The sequence below is a fragment of the Orcinus orca genome, chromosome 2 (genome assembly GCF_937001465.1).
Source record: "Orcinus orca chromosome 2, mOrcOrc1.1, whole genome shotgun sequence".
Taxonomy (NCBI): Eukaryota; Metazoa; Chordata; class Mammalia; order Artiodactyla; family Delphinidae; genus Orcinus; species Orcinus orca.
In genome coordinates, this window is record NC_064560.1 from 195,988,313 (window position 1) to 196,011,377 (window position 23,065).

The 23,065-nt window shown below is 46.3% G+C and overlaps 1 protein-coding gene across 10 annotated transcripts in view; it reads right to left on the minus strand.

The window, feature by feature from the left end:
- Positions 1-14,946: 14,946 nt before the first annotated feature.
- The window catches only part of BCL11B (BCL11 transcription factor B), a 98,505-nt gene continuing 90,386 nt past the window's right edge, over positions 14,947-23,065 (minus strand). For all 10 annotated transcript variants that reach the window (XM_049706500.1, XM_049706497.1, XM_049706499.1 and 7 more), the window contains one exon: positions 14,947-21,958. In XM_049706500.1, coding sequence (XP_049562457.1) covers positions 19,890-21,958 — 2,069 coding nt within the window. In that variant the 3' untranslated portion in view covers positions 14,947-19,889. The remainder of the gene's footprint in view (positions 21,959-23,065) is intronic.

Sequence of the window (23,065 nt, forward strand, 5' to 3'; positions counted from 1 at the left end):
ATCTCTTTTTGTTATTGACTTCCAGTTGAATCCTACTGTGATCAGAGAACATTAGTATGATTTCTTACCACTAAAATTTATTAAGACTTGTTTTTATAACCCAGGATATTATCTGTCTTAGTGAATGTTCCTTACGTTCTTTAAAAAAATGTGTACTTTGCTTTTGTTGTTGAAGTGTTCTATAAATGTCAGTCAGGTTGAGGTGATAGTGTTGGTTGGTAGTAATGTCTTCTACAACCTTTTTCATTTTCTATCTATTTGTTCTATCAAGTATCAAGAAAGGAGTATGAAATCTCCAATTGTAATTGTAGATTTGTCTATTTCTCTTTTTAATTTTTTCAGGTTTTCTGAACATAAAATTCTATTATTATATACATATGCATTTAGGATTATTATACCCTCTTGAGGGTTATCATGGTCCCTTTTATAAGTGATGCTCAACTTTTTTGTCTGAGGCCCACTTAGTTGGAGCAAATGATCCTGAAGTTCATTACCCTGCCCATTCCCATTTTCCAAAGTAATTACCAAGAAAAAAAAAGATTAACAAAATGAAAACCTAGAAGCTATTCCACCAGTATATTTACCAATGTGAGACTAGAAACCATTGAAAACCACTTGAATTCAAGACCACACTGATAATTCACTAATAACAAAGTGTCCCTACCCAAAACTAGGGAAATTTCAACTCTTTATCTATGTATTTGATCTACTGTAATTTTGCATCAATGTCAGGAAGTCGGGTTCCTTGATGGAATGCTAAAATAAAGTTCTTAGTAAACTCCGGTAATGCACTAAATTTAATTTATGAGAACTATATTTGTTAACTTTGAATAACTCAATGAGTCATTGCTAAGTAAACATCAGCCATGCATAACAACAAAAATAAATGGGCTTGTGCATCATTCACAACTATGAACTGGACTCAGAATGTACATTTCTAATTAGTTTGTGACTTTCCAGGAATCCCTTGCTTCCCACCAGTGTGCGGTGGACCACACACTTAAAACCACAACTCCATGCAAGGATTCATTAGAGAAACTGCTTTCAGATTAAAGTACCAGGAAACACTCTGCTTCCCCTGAAGCAGTACAATGGGTTCACACTGATGACTATACTCATTGTATCCCTTTTCTCTTTGACAGCCAGGAAGCTCGGAGCCAAACTTTCAAATTGTCTTGCGTGTTTTCATTCTCACTTCTTTTATTTAAAGCAGAATTTGCCCTAATCGTATTATTCATACCGTTCTGATTATTAAACATTGCTCTTATCAGCCATCTCTTTATCTTTTTTCTTATTTGTGTGTGTGTTGAACAAAGCACTGACATGAATAAATAAATGCATGACTCTCTGTGGGTCGCTTCAGATATTCCCACCATCCTTGAATGCAAAACTCCGACCCCAGCTTTGCATTCTGCTAGTCCCCTCCGGCCCCTTCCAAGCTGCTAAAAATACCCTTGCGTACTTAACTCTTTTAAGATAGAGGAGAAACAAAGTCAGCTCCCTGCCAGCCATCCCAGCATAAGAACATCCCAGAATTGCAGACACGGCCAGGGCCTGGTGGGCATGCGATGACTGAGAAATGAAAAGCAATCCTGGTCACATGGCATCGCAGTGGAAGCCAGGGGTTGCCTTGTGCATTCTGCTAGAGCAGTTACCGGGGTGTGGAGTCCCGGCGAACATGACATTGTAATCTCAGTTATGTTTTATTTATGGGGAGTGGTGGCACATCGAGGGTGTGTTAACAAACAAAGATGATTGCTTCTGAGCCACTCTCGTCCTGAGGTAATTAACGCAAAGTAATGCACCAGTTGGGGGATTCAAAGAGCCAACAACATTTTCCATAGGAAAATGATCGGCAACACCCAGGCCAAAAGGGTGGAATCTGGAGAAGTGAGGAAGTGTTTTATCTCTGCTTAAAGGTGCCTCATTAAAAGGCACTGGCATAAATTATCCTTCCTTTTTTAAAAAAATCCATACAACGTTAAGAAAACTACAGAGTATAAAATGTCAGGGACAGAGATGTGTGGATTTGCAGCTGTTGGTGAAGTGGGCCAGGGGCTCCTGGTGTATCTTGCATGGCATAAATTAAAAATATTGACTGCAACCCAAATAGCATTTGCAATCAGCGCAATGTGGCAATGTGTTATGCAGACCATTTGCTTTTAAAAAAATTAAAATATGAATCAAACTTGGATGACAAAGAAGTTCAACTCGGGAAAAATCAAATACATCATCAAAAGGTCACAATTCGTAGACAAATTGCTGTTACAATTTATGACTTGTTTGCAAAATGTACTGTTGATCATTGGTAACTGCTAAATGCTTGGGCGCCTTCTGACAAAATAAATAAATAAATAAAGCACTCTGCATTCATTAGGGGGAAAAATATGAAAAACTACCTGGGATGCTAATACCTAGCTGAGGCAGGGTAGAGGGTGAGGCTGCTAGTCTGGGCGAAGCAGAGGAGGAAGGACTCAGGGACCTCAGAACCCAAAAGCAAAGAGGAATGAGTGTCAGCCAGGCTGACGCACGATCACTCCTTGGGAGGATCTGAGATGGCCAATTGTCTAAAAATCACAAAAATCAGAGCATCTAAACATTAACCAGCAAGGTTCCTGAGGCCCCAGAAGACGTGCTTAGAGATTCTGTGCAATTCTAAGCTTCCCGAGGGCCCCAGCTCTGACCCTCATCTGTGCCGGGTTCTCCAACCTCATTACCTACACATCTCTGAACTCCCTGGTGGCAGAGGCCATGCCCAAGTCAGATGGGCCCCTCCAGTGCCCAGCAGAGCACCCAGCACTGAGCAGGGCAAACTGGAGGGCTTTATGGTCTCTCCCCAGCATCCCTTCCACCTTTCTTGCACTGGGCAGCAGCTACAGATCTAGGGTAGGGTAGAAATGCGCCCTCAGCATCCCAGTCCTACGCCCCTGGCCACCCTGATTGGTTTAGAAAACCAGGATTAAGCCAGTTGGCACATGGCTTTCTTCTGGCCAAGGAATTGGTTCAGAAATAGCCGTGCAGTCCATTTCAGGCCAATGAGAAGTGAGGCAGAGTTGGCTGGGGAATTCTAGGAAAGGGGGTTCCTCCCTCTTCTGAGAGAGCCCCTAGAAACCTGTACCCTCACTCCTCGGGACCATGTGAGGTGGGGATAGGAAATGGAATAGAAGGAGATGAAACGGGGAAGGTACGCTGAACCCAGCTATGAAGGATTAGAACGTCATGCTGAAGCCTCCGCAGCCCCCCCTAAAGTTAGGTTGGGGCCATGTCATTGCTTTCTGGCCAAGGGGATGGGGACAGAAGTGATACTCACCACTCCCTGTCCTGATCCAGTAGGACACCTGCGTGTGACTCTCCATATTTCCCAGTACTGATGGCTCAGCACAGAGGATCCAGCAGAGACCCCCGAGGAGACTCTGCTCAGCTCCATCCAACAGAACTTTCTGTGACGGTGGAAATGTCCTATGTCTGTACTGCCCAATATGATGACCACTAGCCACATGTGGCTACTGAGCCCTTGAAAGGTGGCCAGTGCAACTGAGGACCTGAATTTTTAATTTTATTGATTGTTAAAATTCACTTGAATTTAAATAGTTTCTGGTAGCTACCATATTGGACAGCACAGTTCTAGAAGATGGCAGCAAAACAAGACAGAAGGGGCTGGAATCCCTGACTCTCTCCATAGGAAGCTGCCCATCATTCACTTTATGGGACTGTGACATTAACAAGAAATCAACCTTCATTACATTGAGTCATTGGGATTTTGAGGTTGTGCCAGCAGAAGTGTGAATGATCCTGGCTGACTCACTGGTGCCTATTGGGTGTTGACTCAGTGCACCGTGCTGAGCACTTTGCATGCCGTACCGCATTCAATCATCCCAACAACTGAAGGAGGCGTGTAGCATTATTACCCACATGTTACAGATGAGGAAACTGAGGTGTCGGGTGGTCATACATATGGAAAGAGGCTGAATGGGATTACAACCCAAGACATCTGGCTTCAGAGCCCCTCCAAGGTTAAAACCAAGGGATCCATGAGGGATGTTCTTGTCAGGACCCAGACGGAAGGCAGTGGCTACATTGGAGATGAACCCCAAAGAGTTCTATAATCTAAGGGAGCTCAGACAAGAAGACCCCTTGGCAAAAGAGGCACCAGGTACCTGGTGGTCCTGTTCCTAGCTCTGAAATCCTCCTTGCCATGCTGCTTTGACAGTGCCTCTGAGGGGAGGGTAGCTGATTCCCCAGGGTTCTGTACCCCCACACACACAGATGGGTGTTCCCCCCACTGAGCACAACGGGACACTTCCTCCTTCCTCAACTCATAGCCCTCCAGGACCCGGGATGCTAAAAGCTACAGGGAACCATGCCAGGGCCTATGTGCCCATAGGTGAGAAAGCAGCACATGGTCTGGGGTGCAGGAGGTCCAGGAGATGGGGCAGGAGAGGATCTCGAATCATACATCCCATAGGACATGGATGGGAGGGGACACGTATTCCTGAAGGCGGGGACAGCGTGGAGAAAGGCCAGATGTCTGGGAAGAGCTTGCAGTGTTCACAGGGGCAGGAGGCTTCCTCTGAGGGATGTGCTGTGGCAGGTGAGGTGGACTTGGGGTTGCCATCGTTCATTTGGTTGTTTATTTAATACATCCATCATTTTCTGATATATGTCTAGGAGCATAAGTCCTTCAGAGCCTTCCTCATGCATCACCTCATCAATCTTCCAACCGTGCTGTGAGGACCATACATCCACCCCTGTTTGCACAGAAGGAAGCAGGCTGAGAAGTGACGGGACCCGTCCAGGGTGAGGCCTCAGAAAAAAACGTGGAACCAGGAGGCGCCAGCTGACGGGGGCAAGGCCAACTCCCCCTTGCTTCTCATCGGCCTGAAATGGACTGCACCAGCTCCAGAGACTAGCACTCATTTAACCCACACGGGGCTTCTCGCATGTGAACCTCCCCAAAAACCCAGCATCAGAATCTCTCAGGATTTATGTTTAAAATGCATACTCCATATTACTCAGCCACAAAAAAAGAATGAAATAACACCATTTGCAGCAACATGGATGGACCTAGAGATGATCATACTAAGTGAAGGAAGTCAGAGAAAGACAAATATCATATGATATCACTTATATGTGGAATCTAATTTTTAAAATATGATACAAATGAACCTATTTACAAAACAGAAACAGACTTACAGACTTAGAAAAGAAACTTATGGTTACCAAAGGGGAAACGTGGTGGGAAGAGATAAAACACGAGCTTGGAATTAACATACACGCACTACTATATAAGATAGATAACCAAAAAGGACCTACTGTATACAGGGAACTCTACTCAATATTCTATAATAACCTCTATGGGAAAAGAATCTGAAAAAGAATGAATATATGTATATGTATAACTGAATCACTTTGCTGTACACCTGAAACTAACACAACATTGTAAATCAACTCTACTCCCATTAAAAAATGCATATTCCAGGACCCAGACCTTCAGGCTCAGAGTCTCCAAGCAGCATGAGCTGGAAATCTGTATTTTAAGTACGACCTCCATGGATGAGGCTTCTACTAGTTAAAGTGTGAGAACCAGCAGACTAATCAGTTTTTGAGGGCTCCACATCTTCAGGGAGACTGTGGGACTTTCTCCAAGAAGCAGCAGCCTCTGGACAGGGTCACTGGTCCCTAGAGCCCTCAGGATGGCCTGGGTGGGTGCCACACAGCATCTTTGCCCAGAAGATGCTCGCCAGGGTGGGTGCACTGGGTGTGCAGCGCAAGGGAGGGAGGAAAGGATCGGAGATGAAAGAACAGAAGGAGAGACGGAGGCGAGTGAGACTCAGTGATGACAGACAGACAGACAGAACGAGAAAGTGGAGGGAGAGGGAGGGGAGGGAGCATAAGAAAGAGTAGAAGACAGAGGAGATGGTGCAACGTGACGGCTCCCATCTGCCAGGTCTCTGGCCCCTCCTGCGAGCGGGGGCCGGCCAGGCCGGATCAGCACCCCACCTCCGGAGCAGCGCCCACCCCACATGCCAGCCACCCCCTGCCCAGCTGCCTGGCACTCAGGGCTGGGGCAAGTGGGTGTTTCCATGACTGTGCCCGGCAAGGCTCCCCCAGACACACACATGGTGGGGGGTGCAGTGATGGAGCCAGCCTTCCCGAGTCCAATCCCAATGGCGATCCGGAAGCTGCAGGTCATCTGCTGACTGCAGGGCATCACGGGTGGGAGGCAGGGGGCAAAGAGGCTGGAGTGGTGAGGGGTGAGGTCCAGGGCTTGCTGGGAACATGGGACCACAACCAGAAAAGGTAAGGGAAAGCAATGGAATTTTGTTGGGCACCTTGCTTGTACCAGGGGCCTTGGCTACCTTCTGCTATTTGAGCCTCACAACTCTGCAGTGAAGAGATCTTGTCCCCATATTACAGATAAGGAAACTGAGGCTAAGAGACTACAGACCCCAGGTATTTAGCTGGTAAGAAGCAGAGCCGAGATTCCTGATCAGTCTCAAGTGCATCCAATTCTAAATTCCATATTCTTTCCACTGCACAAAAGTTTCTAAGTTCATAAGAAGACAAAGAACAGGACAGGAGATTTTGAAAACAGTGCAAGTTGGCAATACCAGAGCCATCACAAGGCAATCATGACCAGTCATAGACAGGCATGTTTGGGAGTCTGGGGGAAAGAAGAGTAGCTTCAGCATAATGTCTTGGGAAGGCTCCATGGGGTGAAGGGAGTTATCTACTTATTTATAATTCTCTATCTCACCATCTTCTAAAAAGTATTGAAGAGGTTACAATAAGATCACATATACAATAAAGCTGTCAAAATAGAAACTCAAAAATAATATAGAAGAAGGAATATTTTTTTCGACATCACTACAGCAATCGAAGGAGGAATATTTTTTTTTAAATCTCAAACTATGTGGATGCCGTGGTTGAACACTAAATTTACACGGAGCTTCCTGGCAGTTGTGGCAAAAAGGGAAATGCAGCAAGTTACATGATTCAAATACAAGATGAGCTATATGGACTTATCAAAAGAGATGTTTATTTCTCAATGCTAAGTCCTAGAAATCAGGGATAAGAGTTCCAGAAGGATAAAATATCACAAATTCTTGTTATACACTCAGACACACACATATATATAACTACATATATAAAACATGTGTGTATATAACAATATAGTTGTGTAATTACACAGTTATACAACCATATAACTATACAAGTATAGTTGTATATAAAACTTGTATATGTAACTCTATATACTCTTCTAGTTATATATATATGATTGTAAATACAGTATATAACTATATAGTTATATATACAACTGTAGCAATAGAGCTAAATAGTATATAGTTATATGGTACATAGCTATATATAGCATGTGCCTGTGTGTGTGCCTGTGTGTGTGTGTCTAAACCCAAAAGAAAGGGAATCCTTCCTGTAATAAACCATAATGGAAAAGAATATGAAAAAGAATATATATATATATGTATAACTGAATCACTATGCTGTACACCAGAAACTAGCACAACATTGGAAGTCAATTATAAGTTTTAAAAAAAATTAAGTTGCATGTACCTAATAAAAAAAAAAAAGGGAATCCTGGAAAGAAAAAGGAATCAAAGCCAGAGTGGTGAGAACTGACTCCACAGCTCATGGGTTGCAGACCCACAAACAGAACCTGGAACTAGGGACTGGAGTTCTGGCATCAGTCCCTGTGATGCTGGGCACGTAGACTGGATCCTTCTATATAAAGCCTGGATTCTGAAGAGCTGCTCTGTTGGCAAAAACAGGACAAGAAACACTATACCCACTGGAATGTAGTAAAGAAGTGTGTGGCCTCTCTGGGCCTTAGGTGGAAAAAAGTGCTGGGGCCAAGCATGTGTGGGATCCAGGTTTACACTCCCTTTCTAGACCAGCTGAAGTTGCTGGGGTCCCACAGAAGCAGCCAGTAATGTGTTCTGAAAGATGTTTTTATAGCAGAAGTCATCAGACTCACCCAGAGGGGGAACCCACAAAGATGAATTCACAATCCGAAATCACAAACCACCATGGCATCAGATCCATGAGAGTCCTTGGAGGAAACAAACCAGAGAGAACTCAGAATGATGCAAAGAGCTGAGCAAGAGATCAAACTACTGTGTTCGAAGGATGTCAAACAACATAACAGAACGTGTCTTTAACAAACTTTTTGTTTGTTTTCATTGGCCATGGTTGAGTGAATTGTTAAGTGACAATAATTGTTTTTGTAGCCAGCCCTAGAAATGACCATCCATGGCAGATGAAAGTATCACATTATAATGAACCCCATTTTAGGTGTAGCCATAGAGAAAAGTTAATTGCTCGTGCAGTTTTGTGATGTTGTACCTGGAAATGAGGTAGATCGTGAAATTCAGAGAGAACTGGACATCTTGAAGGATACAAGTGGTCAGACTCTGGTGAGAGTCTAAGTTCTGGTCCTCTTTAAGAAAGGGGACAGTCATAAGCCCAGTTACAGGTGCTCAGAGGTTTCCAAGTGGTTGGCTCACTGGATATGGAGGCACGTTTACAAGAGTTATTAATTGCATCCTCATCATAACTCTATGACATAGTGTCTCGATCAGCTCACGCTGCCATAACAAAATACTACTATCTTCTGTCCTCCATCACCTGCTTTACCTCCTGTCCATGACAGTCCGCCCTCCACATGCAGCCGGAAGGATCCCACTAAAATGTAATCCAGAATCAGCCACCAGTATCCTTCCCACGCATTTCCTCCTGGCACTTGTTTTGACTCATATGTGTCTTCATAAAATCACAAGTATATAACAGATCCTGTAATGTGTTTATTTTAAAACCTAACATTCCACCACGAACACCTTTGCAGTGCCATTTAAGTCGATCCAATAGCATTATTTTTGATACCTGAAAAAATATTCCATTGCATGGATGTTCTATCACTTACTTATCTCATCCCGTGTTTTGGGGCATTTTCTAGATTTCCAGCACAGTGAACGTCTTTTTAGTTAAATCTGTGACAGAATTATAGTTTCTTGAGGATGATTTTCTAGAAGAGACATTATGTCAGAGATTAATAAAAAAAAAAAAGGCAAGTTTGCTTGTGTTGTGATCCACGCTAGGTTTAGGGATGTATAGGCATTTCCAAATTGCCCAATGGTAATTCTGTATGGAGCCTTTATATGTCTTAGAAAATCATCTGCTAGAGCAAAGGGCTCCAAGAGAGAGCAAATACTGGAGAGACATTTATTAGAGCCTCTCTGACACACATTATTCACTTGAATATTTTCAGTTGCAAAGGCAATAGCACTAACCTCCTGAAACTCTGGAAAAGGTAGGAGAAATGAGGCTCTCCCTGAAGCAGCCACATCTGATGTACTTCCATAGCCACACACACGTTTAGCTAGATAATTTGGAATCATAGCATATGAACATTTTCTATTCTTTTACGAGTTAACATTAGGTAGGGCAGAAGATCTGAACAGACATTTCTCCAAAGAAGACGTACAGATGGCCAAAAACACATGAAAAGGTGCTCATCATCACTAATTATTAGAGAAATGCAAATCAAAACTACAGTGAGATATCACCTCACACTGGTCAGAATGGCCATTATCAAAAAAATCTATGAACAATAAATGCTGGAGAGAGTGTGGAGAAAAGGGAACCCTCCTACACTGTTGGTGGGAAGGTAAATTGGTACAGCCACTATGGAAAACAGTATGGACGCTCGTTAAAAAACTAAACATAGAACTACCATATGATCCAGCAATCCCACTCCTGGGCATATATCCGGAGAAAACCATAATTCGAAAAGATACATGCACCCCAATGTTCATTGCAGCACTATTTACAATAGCCAGGACATGAAAGCAACCTAAGTGTCCATCGACAGAGGAATGGATAAAGAAGATGTGGTACATATATACAATGGAATATTACTCAGCCATAAAAAAGAATGAAATAATGTCATTTGCAGCAACATGAATGGACCTAGAGATTGTCATACTGAGTGAAGTAAGTCAGACAGAGAAAGACAAATATCTTATGATATTGCTTATATGTGGAATCTTAAAAAAGGGTACAAATGAACTTATACAAAACAGAAATAGAGTTACAGATGTAGAAAACAAACTTATGGTTACTGGGGGGAAGGGAAGGGATAAATTGGGAGATTGGGATTGACATATGCAAACTACTATATGTAAAATAGATAACTAATAAGAACCTACCGTATAGCACAGGGAACTCTACTCAATACTCTGTAATGGCCTATATGGGAAAAGAATCTTAACAAAGGGTAGATATATGTATATGTATAACTGATTCAGTTTGCTGTACGCCTGACACTAACACAACATTGTAAATCAACTATATTCCAATCGAAATTTTTTTAAAGTTAGCATTATCTCACATACAGTTTTTCTACTATTACCAAAGTCAACCCCCTCATTTTAAATGGATATAAACATTCCATTTGAACAAAGTCTTTTTCAATCATTCACTTCTTTTTTATTGAACACAGAGGCTGCTTCCAACGTTTGGCCGTCATGCATGTCATTGGCTGGAAGTTCTCTTCATGAATAATAAGCAGTGTGTCTATGTTTCTTCTTTCCCTTTGGCTAGTGAGAAGCTTAGACTCAGATTTGTGATTTCAGTGCAGCACCGTATAGCCTGCTTCTCTATGATATACTTGTACACAGGTGCGGACGCCTTGCTCTATCTTTTCTTCTCTCTGGTCTTGATGTTTTGCTGCTTACTTATATTTTATTATGTTTCCTATTGGCCTCCTCAGAGCTTTGTGGAATCATTGCAAAAGAATTTAATGACATGTCAGAGTGACCATCTGTAAGCATATAACTCTTCCTCTCTCTAGGAATCGCTGACGAGTATACTTAGTACAGTTGCTGAGAATAACATGACCAAATCAAATAATCACAATACCATTAAGCCCTTGGTATGTACTACCCCAGAGCTTTCAGAAGGAAAAAGGGGAACGTGGTTGAAACACGATAGAGGTAACAAAACTGAATCCTCAATTACACCACCAAACACAGGCCAAAAGGCTGAGTGCCAAAAGTGGTTGAACGGCTGGGAGTGTCACCTGCAGTCTACCTCTTAATTTCTTCCTTTCACTTACCAATTCCTTGGATCTGTTTCCACGCTGTACCGTGGGCCATGGAGTAGATGCTTTGTACAATCTTGTCAATGGAAGGAGGAAGAAGGGCTATGAAGAAAGAAGGAGGAAGGAGACACCATCCCCGATCCTCAGTAGTTCCTGGCTTTGCTGGAAGACCTGCCTACCCTTTGGAAACTTCAGCCTGCAATGCATTTGGTGCCAAAAAAGTTCCATATGGCCTGTCCCATGAGCGACATGCCAGCATTGTTATCACATCATGGGATTTAGACTGGAAGGGAGACCACCCACTTCCTCTAGACAGGACCCCTGCGTTCACATCCTGGATGTGTCCCAAACTAGACATTTCTTATTTTTTACATCTTTGGTTATAAAAGGTCACAGAAACACAAGTATATTTTCATCATGGCCTGTGAGAAAGAGATCACAGTGAAGGGAGACCGTTTGGACGGCAGCAGGACACAATGGGGCAAGGACTGTGTTTCTAATCTGTAATGAAGACATGAATGTCTCCCCCAGCCCCATGTTGGACCCTGAGCTCCCATCCAAAAGACAGAACCCTGCTTGTCTGTTCACTCACTGCCTCCCCAGCTAACTGGGAGTCATCCATGCTGTGGACTACATCTCCAGGGTCTAGGAGCATGGGGCACTCAGTAGGAACTCCAGGGTCATTAAGGAAATAAATAACTGAATAGACGGATGGATGTCCCATCCTGCCAACTGAAAGGTAAACCCTTGGAAGGCAGGGGTGAGTCTTACTGATCTGTAACTTCCCAGCAGAGTATGTGACACAGCATATGTCTTTGATAAATGTTTATTAAGTGAATAACTTGTGGGTGGGTGGCTGGATGGATAAATGGAAGGATGGATGGATGGATGGATGGAATGGAATGGAAGGATGAATGGATAAATGGGTAGGTGGATGGATGAATGGTTGATGCGTGGAATGGATGAATGGATGGATAAATAAATGGATATATAGATAGAAGGATGGAAGGGTGGATGGATGGATGGATGTGCTATAATTTAGGGTTTGGGAGAGGATTCCTATATTAGATGGGCTTGTAATAGATGACTTCTAAGGGTCCCAGCCAACGATAAGATTTTGCTTCTCCATGGGCTTCACTGTGCTTTCCCAACATCCATGAATTTTCCTGTGCCATACCCTCTGCAAGACATGCCATTTCTCCCTCACCTGTCCTCAACTTCCCAGTGAATCCTTACTCATCTTTCAAGGAGCAGCACAATTTCCCTAGTCTGCCCTCCCCCCAGCGGATTAGTTGCTCCCTCTTCTGGGCTGCTCTCACTGCCCACATGGCCCCATCCTGCAGCCTTGTTTCATAATGCATTTCTTTCATTAAACAAGGAGTCCCTCGAGAGCAAAGACCAGGCCCTAGACCTCCCTGTGTGCTCAGGTCTGACCTCCAGCTCATTGTTTGCTTTGGGAATTAAATAGACTTTTGAGCTCAACCTGCTTTGACTTCTTCAGCGCATCCTAGATGATCTTTAACCAGAATGCTATAAAATTGTTTTGAAGGCTAGACAGAGCAGACAATTAGTGACTAAGATTTCACCTGCACACAAGAAAGTCAGAATTTGATCCTCCCTGGCTTGAAAGTTACATGCGTTTCACTATATATTTCATCACATTAACATTTTTTTAAAAGTTCTATTCATCTAGTTTTAACTCCAAAGCAGAAGAAGATGTTTTCTAGCTTTAATTGCTGAACTTACAGTTGAAGAGTGAGCTGTTTAGCAGCCTACTCTGAGGTCCCCAACGTCCTCGGGACCGCTTAGAAAATGGGGAAACCCTGTGACTTGCAAGGTGGCGGAAGACCCCGAGGTAAAACCAGCAAAAACATGGGATTTTCTGTTCTTGAGAACCCATTCTTACCCTGTGTTTTGTCATCTGAATAGGGCACATTTCTGACCTTAACTTTCCCATCAAATTTTGTTACTCTGTGCACACACGGCAACTGAAGGCAGAATGGTTCCTTCCAGATCACCTTAACTCTCCATTTTACAGGTGGGAAAACTGAGGCCCAGAAAAGGGAAAGGACTGGCCTGAGGTCACAGAGCTATGGATGGGACAATGAGAATTGAATGGAGCTTTTCCTTTGCCCTGCTGGTGATCTCCAAATTGGGCTGAGGGAAGGGACAGGCCATGAGTGTGAATGTCAGGCATTCACACATCATCCCAAGCATATTTTTTTTTTACTCAGTTTAGATGTCTGTTCCTCAACCCTAAGATGGAGGTTCTTCCCCAAATGACCACATCTCCGTGTATCCCTATCAGAAAGCAACTGACCATTTCAGTTCTGCTATTTGCACCGTTTTCTGGGCGGGAAAAATCACAAGTCAGTGGGGGATAGGCAGGACTTACGGAAAAGAAGAGAATTCTTATCAGGGAATTCTTATTCTCTACACCCCTAGAAAGCAGGGCAGGCCACCTGCCCTGAATGGCTACCCACTCCGTGTTTAGTGCTGGACTTTAAATCCTACCTCTATTCATCCAGTGGTTAGATATGGCCTTGGGAGCATGGTGACTTTTTGAAGACAGCACACAGAGGAACACATCTCCCTCATTCTTCCTATCATCTGGCCAGAACCCACACAGCATCTTTGCAAGCATGGCTCAGTGTTTTCACTTTTTGCAGTCTCCTTGTGAAGATTCCCAGGTTGCCTACCTTGGTACCTGCTTTGTGGATGGTGCCCAGTGAGTTTGCAGAAAAGTGACTTGACTGGAATGTTCTTTGTGTCTTGAAGAACAGGAAACATAAGAAGAGTGGTCGAGGGGGACGTCCCTGGTAGGTGGTTAAGACTCTGCATTTCGGCTGCAGGGGGCGTGGGTTCGAGCCCTCGTTGCGGAACTAGGATCCCACATGCCGCAGAGTGCGGCAGAAAAAAGGAAGAGTGGCCGAGAACCCAGTGGGTCTTTGATCCCGTTTCACACAGGGGTGGGCTCTGACCCTCACTCATTGGAGGAAAGCAACAGTTTCCTAAGTGGGTGAAACCCAAAGGAAAGCTGCCGTCTTCCTCTTCCATCTTGTCAGTTGCTCTGGGCCCAGCAGGCGGAAAAGCCAAGCTAAAGGCTACTTCCTTCTGAAAGACATTGCCTCCTCCTCCGGATCTGAGATTATCCCTAAAGAAGGCATCCTCAACTCTATCAACCTCTCGCACAGGGGGAGGGAGGGTGGTCCTCCTGTGTGATTCTATTAAAACCCATGGATGGGTGGAGATGCTCTCTAGTCCAACAGCCTCCCTTCATGATGGGAACCCCAGGGGACCAGACCAGACCAAGGACCCAGAGCAGCAGGGTCTCTGTCCCACTCATTTCTGACCCCTCGGTGCCTCACCCAGTGGCTCTCCCTGGGAATTCAGGAAACGTTAGCTGAATTATACTAGACCTGAGCCTTGTCATTCCCAGACAAGGGCTTTTAGTTTTAAACGACTTGTTCTCAAACTTGCCTGTGTAAGAGTCACCTGGGTCATTTTCAAAAATACTGATGTCTGGATCTCACCTCCAGATTCTGATAGAAATTGGTCTGGGGTGAGGCCTTGGCAGTGGAATTTTGAAAAATTTCCATGTGATTCCAATGTGCAGGCAGGATGGAGAACCACTATTCCACATCACAGTGCTTCACAGGGGTAAACAAGGAGCACTGTTGGTCTCTCATGGCATTATTTCCTGTCCGCCCAAATACAGCAGTGAGGGGTTGAGTCAGGAGGAAAATGGAGAAAGACCTTTAAGTCACTCTTGGAAATAAGCTGTCCATTCCCTACCCTTGAAAGACACAGAAAAGGACAAGGTTTGGAGATCAAGTTAAATGTCCAATTTATTTTTATAACTTGAAACCAGAACAAACTTGGTTTTGAACAAGCGTACAAATGAAATGGCAGACACATGCTGAACTGAACATTGTGACATTAGGGGAAAAAAGAGGCCCAAAATCTTGTACAGAGAATAAAAGGAACAATAAATATTTTACTAAGCCATATTGAAATGACCTCCTGTCATCTCAACATTTTATCCATAATAAAAAAAAAAAGTGCCTGTTTCTTAAACAGAGCACAAATACCAAGCAATAATAAATAGTTCCAAACTTGTAGTAAAAGACAGAACCTCCAAGTAAACAACAAAATCTCATACAATAAGTAATAGAAAAGGTAATAAAAATATTTCGCCTTGCCAGTACAAATGCAAACAACTTAACTCAATGTAACTTTGCTTCACAGAGCTGATACAAAGAGCACCAAAATCATGGGTTTGCCTGTGTTCCACAAAATCTTTGACTGTCACTTAGGACAGGGACGAAAGGCTGATTTCCCTACTTTTCACATTTTTGCTTAGAGGAATTCAGCTTCCTCCTCCCCCCGTGAAAGACCCTCAAATGGCAAGTGGCAGGTTCCAATTTGGGGCAACTTTGAACCAAGTTGTGGCAACTTTGAACCAAGTTGTGGCAACTTTGAACCAAGTTGTGGCAGTGTGGAAACCGGCAGGGTCAGCTGGGTCCCCCAGGCTCGGGGCCTCTCTCACTGGGTCATCTGCTTCAGTGTTGGCTTTTTAAACATGACAGAGAAGCAAAATGCTCATTTCTCTGCAGTCGACAGAGACAAAATCTTTGTGCTTTAGGATGGCTTAGTCCTGGAATCGTGGTGACTTTGCGGAAGCTGGTGAGAGCTGGCTAGCTTCTGTTAACTACAGGAGGATAGCCTTGGAGGCTCTAAAGGACCTTCCCAGGGCATCCGGAGGAAAGGACGGGCCCCTGGGTCTTCGGATCAAGCAGGTAGGAAATGGACATCTCAGCTTTATCTTCCACTTCCTCTCCCTTTCTTTCTACTTTGCAAAGGTAAATGGCAAGGAGCAAAGAGCATACTAAACAGAAAAGCGCCCAGAAGAAAGATTTCTGCATTTGGTAAAGAATTGCCCGACAGGATGCTTGGTTATACTTTCGTAACCTGAAATGGTTTCTTAGAGTTCCTGAAATAAAAAATGGCTTCCTGATATAGGTATTTTTTAAAAAACGTATTATTCCCTCATCCAAAAAAACACCATTTTATTATCTTAAAGCTACTTGGCTTTACAAAAAAAAAAAAAAGGAGTGGGGGGACAGAGAGGGAGAAGTAAATCGAATAAAAACGAAAAGAACAAATAAAGGACTGACAGAGGCGTAAGGATGGAGAGGAAACACAGAGGAAGGAAAGAGAAAGCTATGGAAAGGCACCGAATTCGTCCCAGGCCCTAGGCATTCGGAAACTTGACGGAATGTAGGTTTCGGAGAGAAAAGCAGCAACGCAGGTAAGAAAGACAACAGGCCAACACTCTCCAAGGGATAAAAGGTCCTGGTTGTGATGGGGACTCCTTCCTGAAATCCGATTTGCGCTGGTCCCAGCCACAGATCACGTCACCTGCGCCTAGCTGATACACCAGCTCCCTTTATTACAATTTTTGTTTGCTTGTTTGTTTAATGCTTTCTCAAGGACTAAAGAAAGCTCAGCTTGCGTTTCTTTCTGCTCTGAAGGGCAGGGTGACGGCAGAGGAGGAAGATGCTCTGGGCTCTCCTCTACATCTGACATCTTTTACAGATGCCTCTTAAAGAAAGGGAGGGCTCTGTGAAATGGTACCTATACCTTGACAAACACTGATTTTTCCACTCAACACAAATAAAGAATTTCCCATCTGGTTTGCTGTGGCCACACCAGGGAGCCTTGATGCAAGGTTCAGGGCATTCAGAGTGAAGCCCTATTCGAACAGTCCTTTGTAGAGGCCAATTCCGACAAAAATATATACAACTAAAATGATTTGTGAACCAAAGCATTTAGCTACTTCCTTTTGTTTCTTTTCCTCAAAGGTTGTCAAACAACCCTTTTTTCTCCTGTACAATAGGACTTAACATACAAATTTTTTTTTGCAATATTTTATCCTGCCAAATTAAAAAAATATATTATGGCAGCCTGCTTGTTTTTGTTTTTTTTTTTCTTTTTATTTCCAAATTCACTAACAAAAAGGTACATTAAATCCTTTTAAAAGGACAAGCTTACAGTTAAAAAATTACAAGCTCCAGTAAAAATACAGCAAGTGCTTACATCATATGAACCAACCAATATCCATTCCAGAGAGAGGCAGGGGGAGGAAAATAAGTACAGATCAGAAATGTGGATTTTTTTTTCTGCAAAGCAATAACAATATTAAGCACTTTTTTTTCTACATACTTTTTCTACATGGTGTAGCAATCCCCTTTTAATCCCCAAATACAAGTTTCTATACATTTTTTTTTGAAATAAAAATTCAACACCCAAGGCAGAAAAAAATTTACTAAAACTCCGACTTTACAGTTACTGTGACAAGAACAAATTATTATAGACCCCACCATTTAAATTTTACTGCAACATTTTCAAGGAAAAGAAAAGGGTTTTTTTTTTTTTTCTTGTTTTGTCAAATGCCCAGGCATTCTCGATTATTACAAATACTGGTCCACTTTTACAGTAATCAAGAAATTTTCATATATATAATATATACTAAAACCCCGTCACCAAAAGAAAACAATATACACGCAGCCACTGTGGCATCTTTTTATAACCTATTAAGCAAACTCTGAAAAAAACGATCGCTCCAACACACATACACACAATTTTTTTTTTACCCTTGTATGTATCCAATACTGTAAACGTATTTTTAAGACAGAGTGCACTAAATTTAACGTTAGAAAAAAATTAGCCGTTGTTCCTGAATTGTTTTTGTTCTGTTTTTCATTCAACGATATCAACTTGTACCTTGTGTCACTTGAGTTTTAATTCAGCAGTAAATCACCTCCACTCCACATCTAAGCAGCGTTGTCCCACAGACAAAAGGGGCTGAGGATAATTCAGCTAATGGATATCCAAGGTTGTGCTGGGTTTATTTCTTCATTTGATTGGGTCTTATGGCATTTTCATGTCTTCAACCAGGATTTTTGAAAATTTATTTAAAGTAAATGTGGCTTTGTTTGTTTCTAAAGAAATGTACTTTTCTCGTTTTACTTTTTTTTTTAAAAAAGTCTTTTCATTTCAAAAAAAAAAAAGTTTTGCATTTGTCTCAAGAGACTCAAATAGGAAGATCAGTTTTCAAGGCACTCACATCAAATTGAATGGCAGTAGAAAAACTGTCCAATAAATTATTTTATTTTGTTCTTTATAGTGCCAGTATTGTGAATGCCACGCTTAGCAATACTGACACTCCATCTCAGCCATCCCTTACAGTTTAACCCACCTCTGGGCCAAAACGAAGAAGATGCTGCAATTTCTTGTTTAGAAGCCATTTAATTTAAATGCAAACAAAAGCTTTAAAGTGCGGGTCAACAGAATTCAAATGTCTAATCTTAACAGTCCAATGTTTAGTACCTTCCAACCTAATGGGATAGAAAAAAAAAAAAAAACAAAAAAACCTGGGAAGTAGCGCTGGGCATCTTCGGATGGAACTCTTCCCGTTCTCCAGTAAAAGGGAACTGAAATTGGCAAGATCCTCCCCCCACTCCCCCCCCCCCCGCCCCCCGTCCGTACAATGTCATCAGTGTGCATTCCGTGAGAGAATAGTAACTTCCCTCAATTCACCATCAGTACACTTGTCTGCTTGGGAAACGATCAGTTGTCACTGGCAGCAATGTATGACTTAGGATTTCTGTGGTGGGGGTGATAGAGAGAGAGAGAGAAGCTGTCAAGCCAGAAGAAGCCTGAAAGAACACCACTGGTTTCTCTCCTTTCTGTGTCACTGCAGGCCACCACCATCTACCCCCAAAAGTACCCTCAGCCCATTTTATTTAGTCTAATCTACGGCAGATAGCAGAGATGGCATCCCAGGGCCCACCGACATTCCAAGAAAAGTACGGGATCTGCTGGGAATGCACAATTTTAGAATGCTCTTGGGCCATTTCCCAGGGGCAGCCCTCAAAAACTCCTGTTTCTCTGGCAGTGCTGAGTTTTCTGAGGGCCTCTCCCCACCACCACCACGCAAAGGTTTCCTTATGTATTGCAAAGTTGAAATCAACACAGAAAAGGCCTCTGTTACTCGGGACATCATCAGTGCTACATCTCCTTTCCGATTCTGAAACAAAGTGCTACAACTTTAAAGATTGTTATCCGCTGTTCATCCACCCCCTCCCCCAAAACAAAAACAAAAACGCATGCCACTTTTTATTTCAGGACAAAAAAAAAAAAAGGAATAAAAAAGTAAACAACTTTAAAAGTCATTTAAGTGTTGGCTTCTTCACAAGAAATTACACATGCTTAGCTTAGATTTCAAAAAAGCAGCGCCCTCCCCCCCCAAAATTATAATTTAAAATATATGCTTCCCCTCTACATAGCTCGGGAGTCATCGCTCAGGCTACTACTGAGTTTTTAAAAAACAAACAAAAAAAAGAAACAAAAAAAAGAAACAAAAAACTGAAGAAGGGATGGATACCCAACAAAATCTCTTAAAGGAATTTCAACAGAAAGAATAATAATAAAAAGTACCTGCACATGCCAAAACAATTACAAAACCCAATAAATACAGAAATTATTGCACAGTTAAAAGGCTCCACAATTTTTACTGCCTTAATTAACCCTCGGGTTTCCATAGGACTTCGCAGACACAGGTTAGGTTGGAGGGCCGCCTCCCCTGGGGCCCCGGGGGCTCGCAGGGGGTGCCGAGCAGCGGCGGCGGCGACACGGAGGCAAGTGTCAGGTCAGCATTCTCTCGCTTGGCGACGGGGCTACTGTACAGGTGCGCGGGGGCCGCGCGCGCTTAGCTCCTCTCGGCCTGCTCGATTTTGACGTCGTTAGTCAGCAAGTGCTCGCCGTGCCACTTTTTCATGTGTTTCTCCAGGGTGCTGTAGACGCTGAAGGGCATCTGGCAGATGTCGCAGCGGTACACCTCCTTGCCGATCTGCCCGTGCGTCTTCATGTGGCGCGTGAGCTTGCTGCTCTGCGCGCACGCGTAGTTGCACAGCTCGCACTTGTAAGGCCGCTCGCCGGTGTGGCTCCGCCGGTGCACCGTCAGGTTGCTGCAGTTCTTGAACACCTTGCCGCAGTACTCGCACGTGTCGCTGCGCCGGCCCTCCTTGGAGCTCGGCCTCCCGGGGCCCGGGCCGCCCAGGTGCGGCGTGCTGCCCCCGCTGGCCGTGCCGCTGCGGCCCGACAGCCCGCCGTCCAGCAGGTCCCCGGGCGGCGTGGAGAAGCGCAGGCTGCCGTTCTCGGACGAGTGCTCGGACGACGTGGCGAAGGGCGACTGGCGCGCGTCCGTGAAGCCCAGGAAGGGGTCCTTCATGAAGTGCCGCGACGCCGCGTAGCCCACGAGCCACTGCGAGTACACGTTCTCGGACGGGATGAGCGCGGCGGGCGGCAGCTCCAGGTCCTTCTCCACCTTGATGCGCTTGGCCGCGCTGTTGAGCCCGGGGCTGGGCAGAGGCGCCGGCTTGCGCGGGAAGAGGCCCGGGAAGGGCTCGGCGCCCGGCGCAAAGCCGCCGCCGCGCCCGTTGACCGCGCCGCCCGGGCCCGCGTCGCCGCAGCCGCCCGCGTCGTCGTCGTCGCCCGGGTCCCCGCCGCCCGCCGAGCGCTTCAGGAAGGCGCCGCGCTTCTGCTTGTCGGCCAGCAGCTCGCCGTAGGGCGGCAGCGCGCCCAGGCCCACGTTCTCCATGACCTTGCCCAGCACCAGCGCCTTCTCGTCGGCCAGCGCCTTGGCCGCGCCGCCCACGCCGCCGCCCGCGCCCGGCACCCCGGCCACGCCGCCGCCGCCGCCACCGCCGCCGCCGTTCTCCCGGTTGCGGCTCAGCTCCGAGTCCATGCTGAAGCTCGACTCGGGCCGGCTCTCGTTCTCCAGCAGCAGCTCCTCCTCCTCGTCCTCCTCCTCCTCGTCTTCCTCCTCAGGCTCGTGGCCCAGCGACGGGTCGCTCTCGTGGTGGCGGAAGTCGCCGTCGGCCGCCTTGAGGCCCTCGCCGGCCAGCTCGCTGGTGCCGGGCTCCGGGGAGCTGGCGGCCGAGAGCCCGTCGTCGGAGCGGCCGGCCAGGGAGCCGGCCTTGTGCATGTGCGTCTTCATGTGGCGCTTGAGCTTGCTCGCCTGCGAGCACGCGTGGTCGCACAGCTGGCACTTGTAGGGCTTCTCGCCCGTGTGGCTGCGCCGGTGCACGATGAGATTGCTCTGGAACTTGAAGGTCTTGCCGCAGAACTCGCACGACTTGCTCTTGGCCGGCGGCTGGGGCGGCGGCGTGCCGCCGGGGGGCATGGGCGGCAGCGGCGGAGTGCTCAGGAACGGGGACTTGGGGCTGGGCTGGAAGGGGTTCAGGAGCCGGTGCATAGGGTTGCCGCGGCCCGGGGACACGGGCGGCGGCGTGGAGCTGTTGCCCGCCAGCTCGCGGAGCCGCCGCGAGAAGTCCATGGCGGGCGAGTCGATGGCCATGGGGTTCAGGCGCATGACTCGGTCGAAGGCACTGGGGTGCTGGGCGACGAGCCCCATCTCCTCGGCGCTGAGGCGGTGCGGGTCCAGGTGGTGGCGCGGCGGCGGGCTGAAGAGCGGCGGCGTGCCGGGCAGGCGGCCCTCGCCGAAGCCCGGGTGGTCCCGCAGGATGGGGCCCGTCATGCGCAGCAGGTTGAAGGGGTTGCTGTCGCCCAGGAAATTCATGAGCGGGGACTGGGCCACGGCCTCGGGCCCGAGCGGCGGCGGGATGGTGAGCCGCGGCGTGAGCGAGCTGCTGGCCGGCCCGGGCTCCAGGTAGATGCGGAAGCCGTGCGTGTTCTGCGCGTGCTGCAGCAGGAACCACGCGCTGTTGAAGGGCTGCTTGCATGTTGTGCAAATGTAGCTGGAAGGCTCATCTTTACCTGGGGAGACACACGGACGGAAAGGCAGAGAGAGCGTGAGAAGCGCAGGACGGGGGCTCGCGCACCACGGGGCCACTGACCTGGAGGCGAGCCGGAGCCGAGTGTGTCCCGGGACCCGCAGCCCTTGAGGGTGGCAGCAGCGGGACGGCTTCTGAGCAGGCCCAGGCCTGCGACCCCCTGGCAGGTCCCTGGCAGAAGGCCTGAAGAAGCCTGCTCTGTGGGCTGGCGGCCCTGGCAAAGCCCGGACCAGGCATGCGTCCTCAGCAAGTTACTGCAATTCGGTAGACATCCCTCTGTGCCCCTAAAATACGGTGTCCTTAAGCCCATCACCTCAGAAGCCAAAGGAGATGTGTTTGTGAGAATGCCTGATTCCAGTAATAGGAAGTACGGGAAGGCTGGACTGCATAAAAGATAGCAGGGCAGATTTCAGCCGTTCAGGGCTACCTTCACACTGGCCACGGTCTAGACCAGGGATCGTCAAGCAAGGCACTACTGACACGTAGACCCTGATGATTCTCCGCCTGGGGGCCGCGGGCCGCCCTGTGCTTTGTAGGGTGTTCAGCAGCATCCCTGGCCTCTACCCACTAGAAGCCAGTAGCACTCCCTCCCCTCCCAATCATGAGGATCCAAAATCTCTCCAGGCACTGCCAAGCCTCCCTGGGGGGCAAAACTGTCCCCTCCCCCCCCAGTCACGGACTAGGCAATCTTTGATCCAATAAAGTTCTAAGAAGCACAAATCAAACCAAATCGCCTTGCGAACATTTTTTTTTTTTTTTTTTTTGCCGTACGCGGGCCTCTCACTGTTGTGGTCTCTCCCGTTGCGGAGCACAGGCTCCGGACGCACAGGCTCAGCGGCCATGGCTCATGGGCCCAGCCGCTCGGCGGCCTGTGGGATCCTCCCGGACCGGGGCACGAACCCGTGTCCCCTGCATCGGCAGGCGGACTCTCAACCACTGGGCCACCAGGGAAGCCCGCCCGAACATTTTAAGAGAAACGGCTGATACCTCTGCATCACTCGGGATTTTAACTACAGGAAATCCCAGGGTTTCACACACCAGGGTCCATGCAGAAAGCGCTGTCAGATTTAAACACGGATGCGTAGGAACA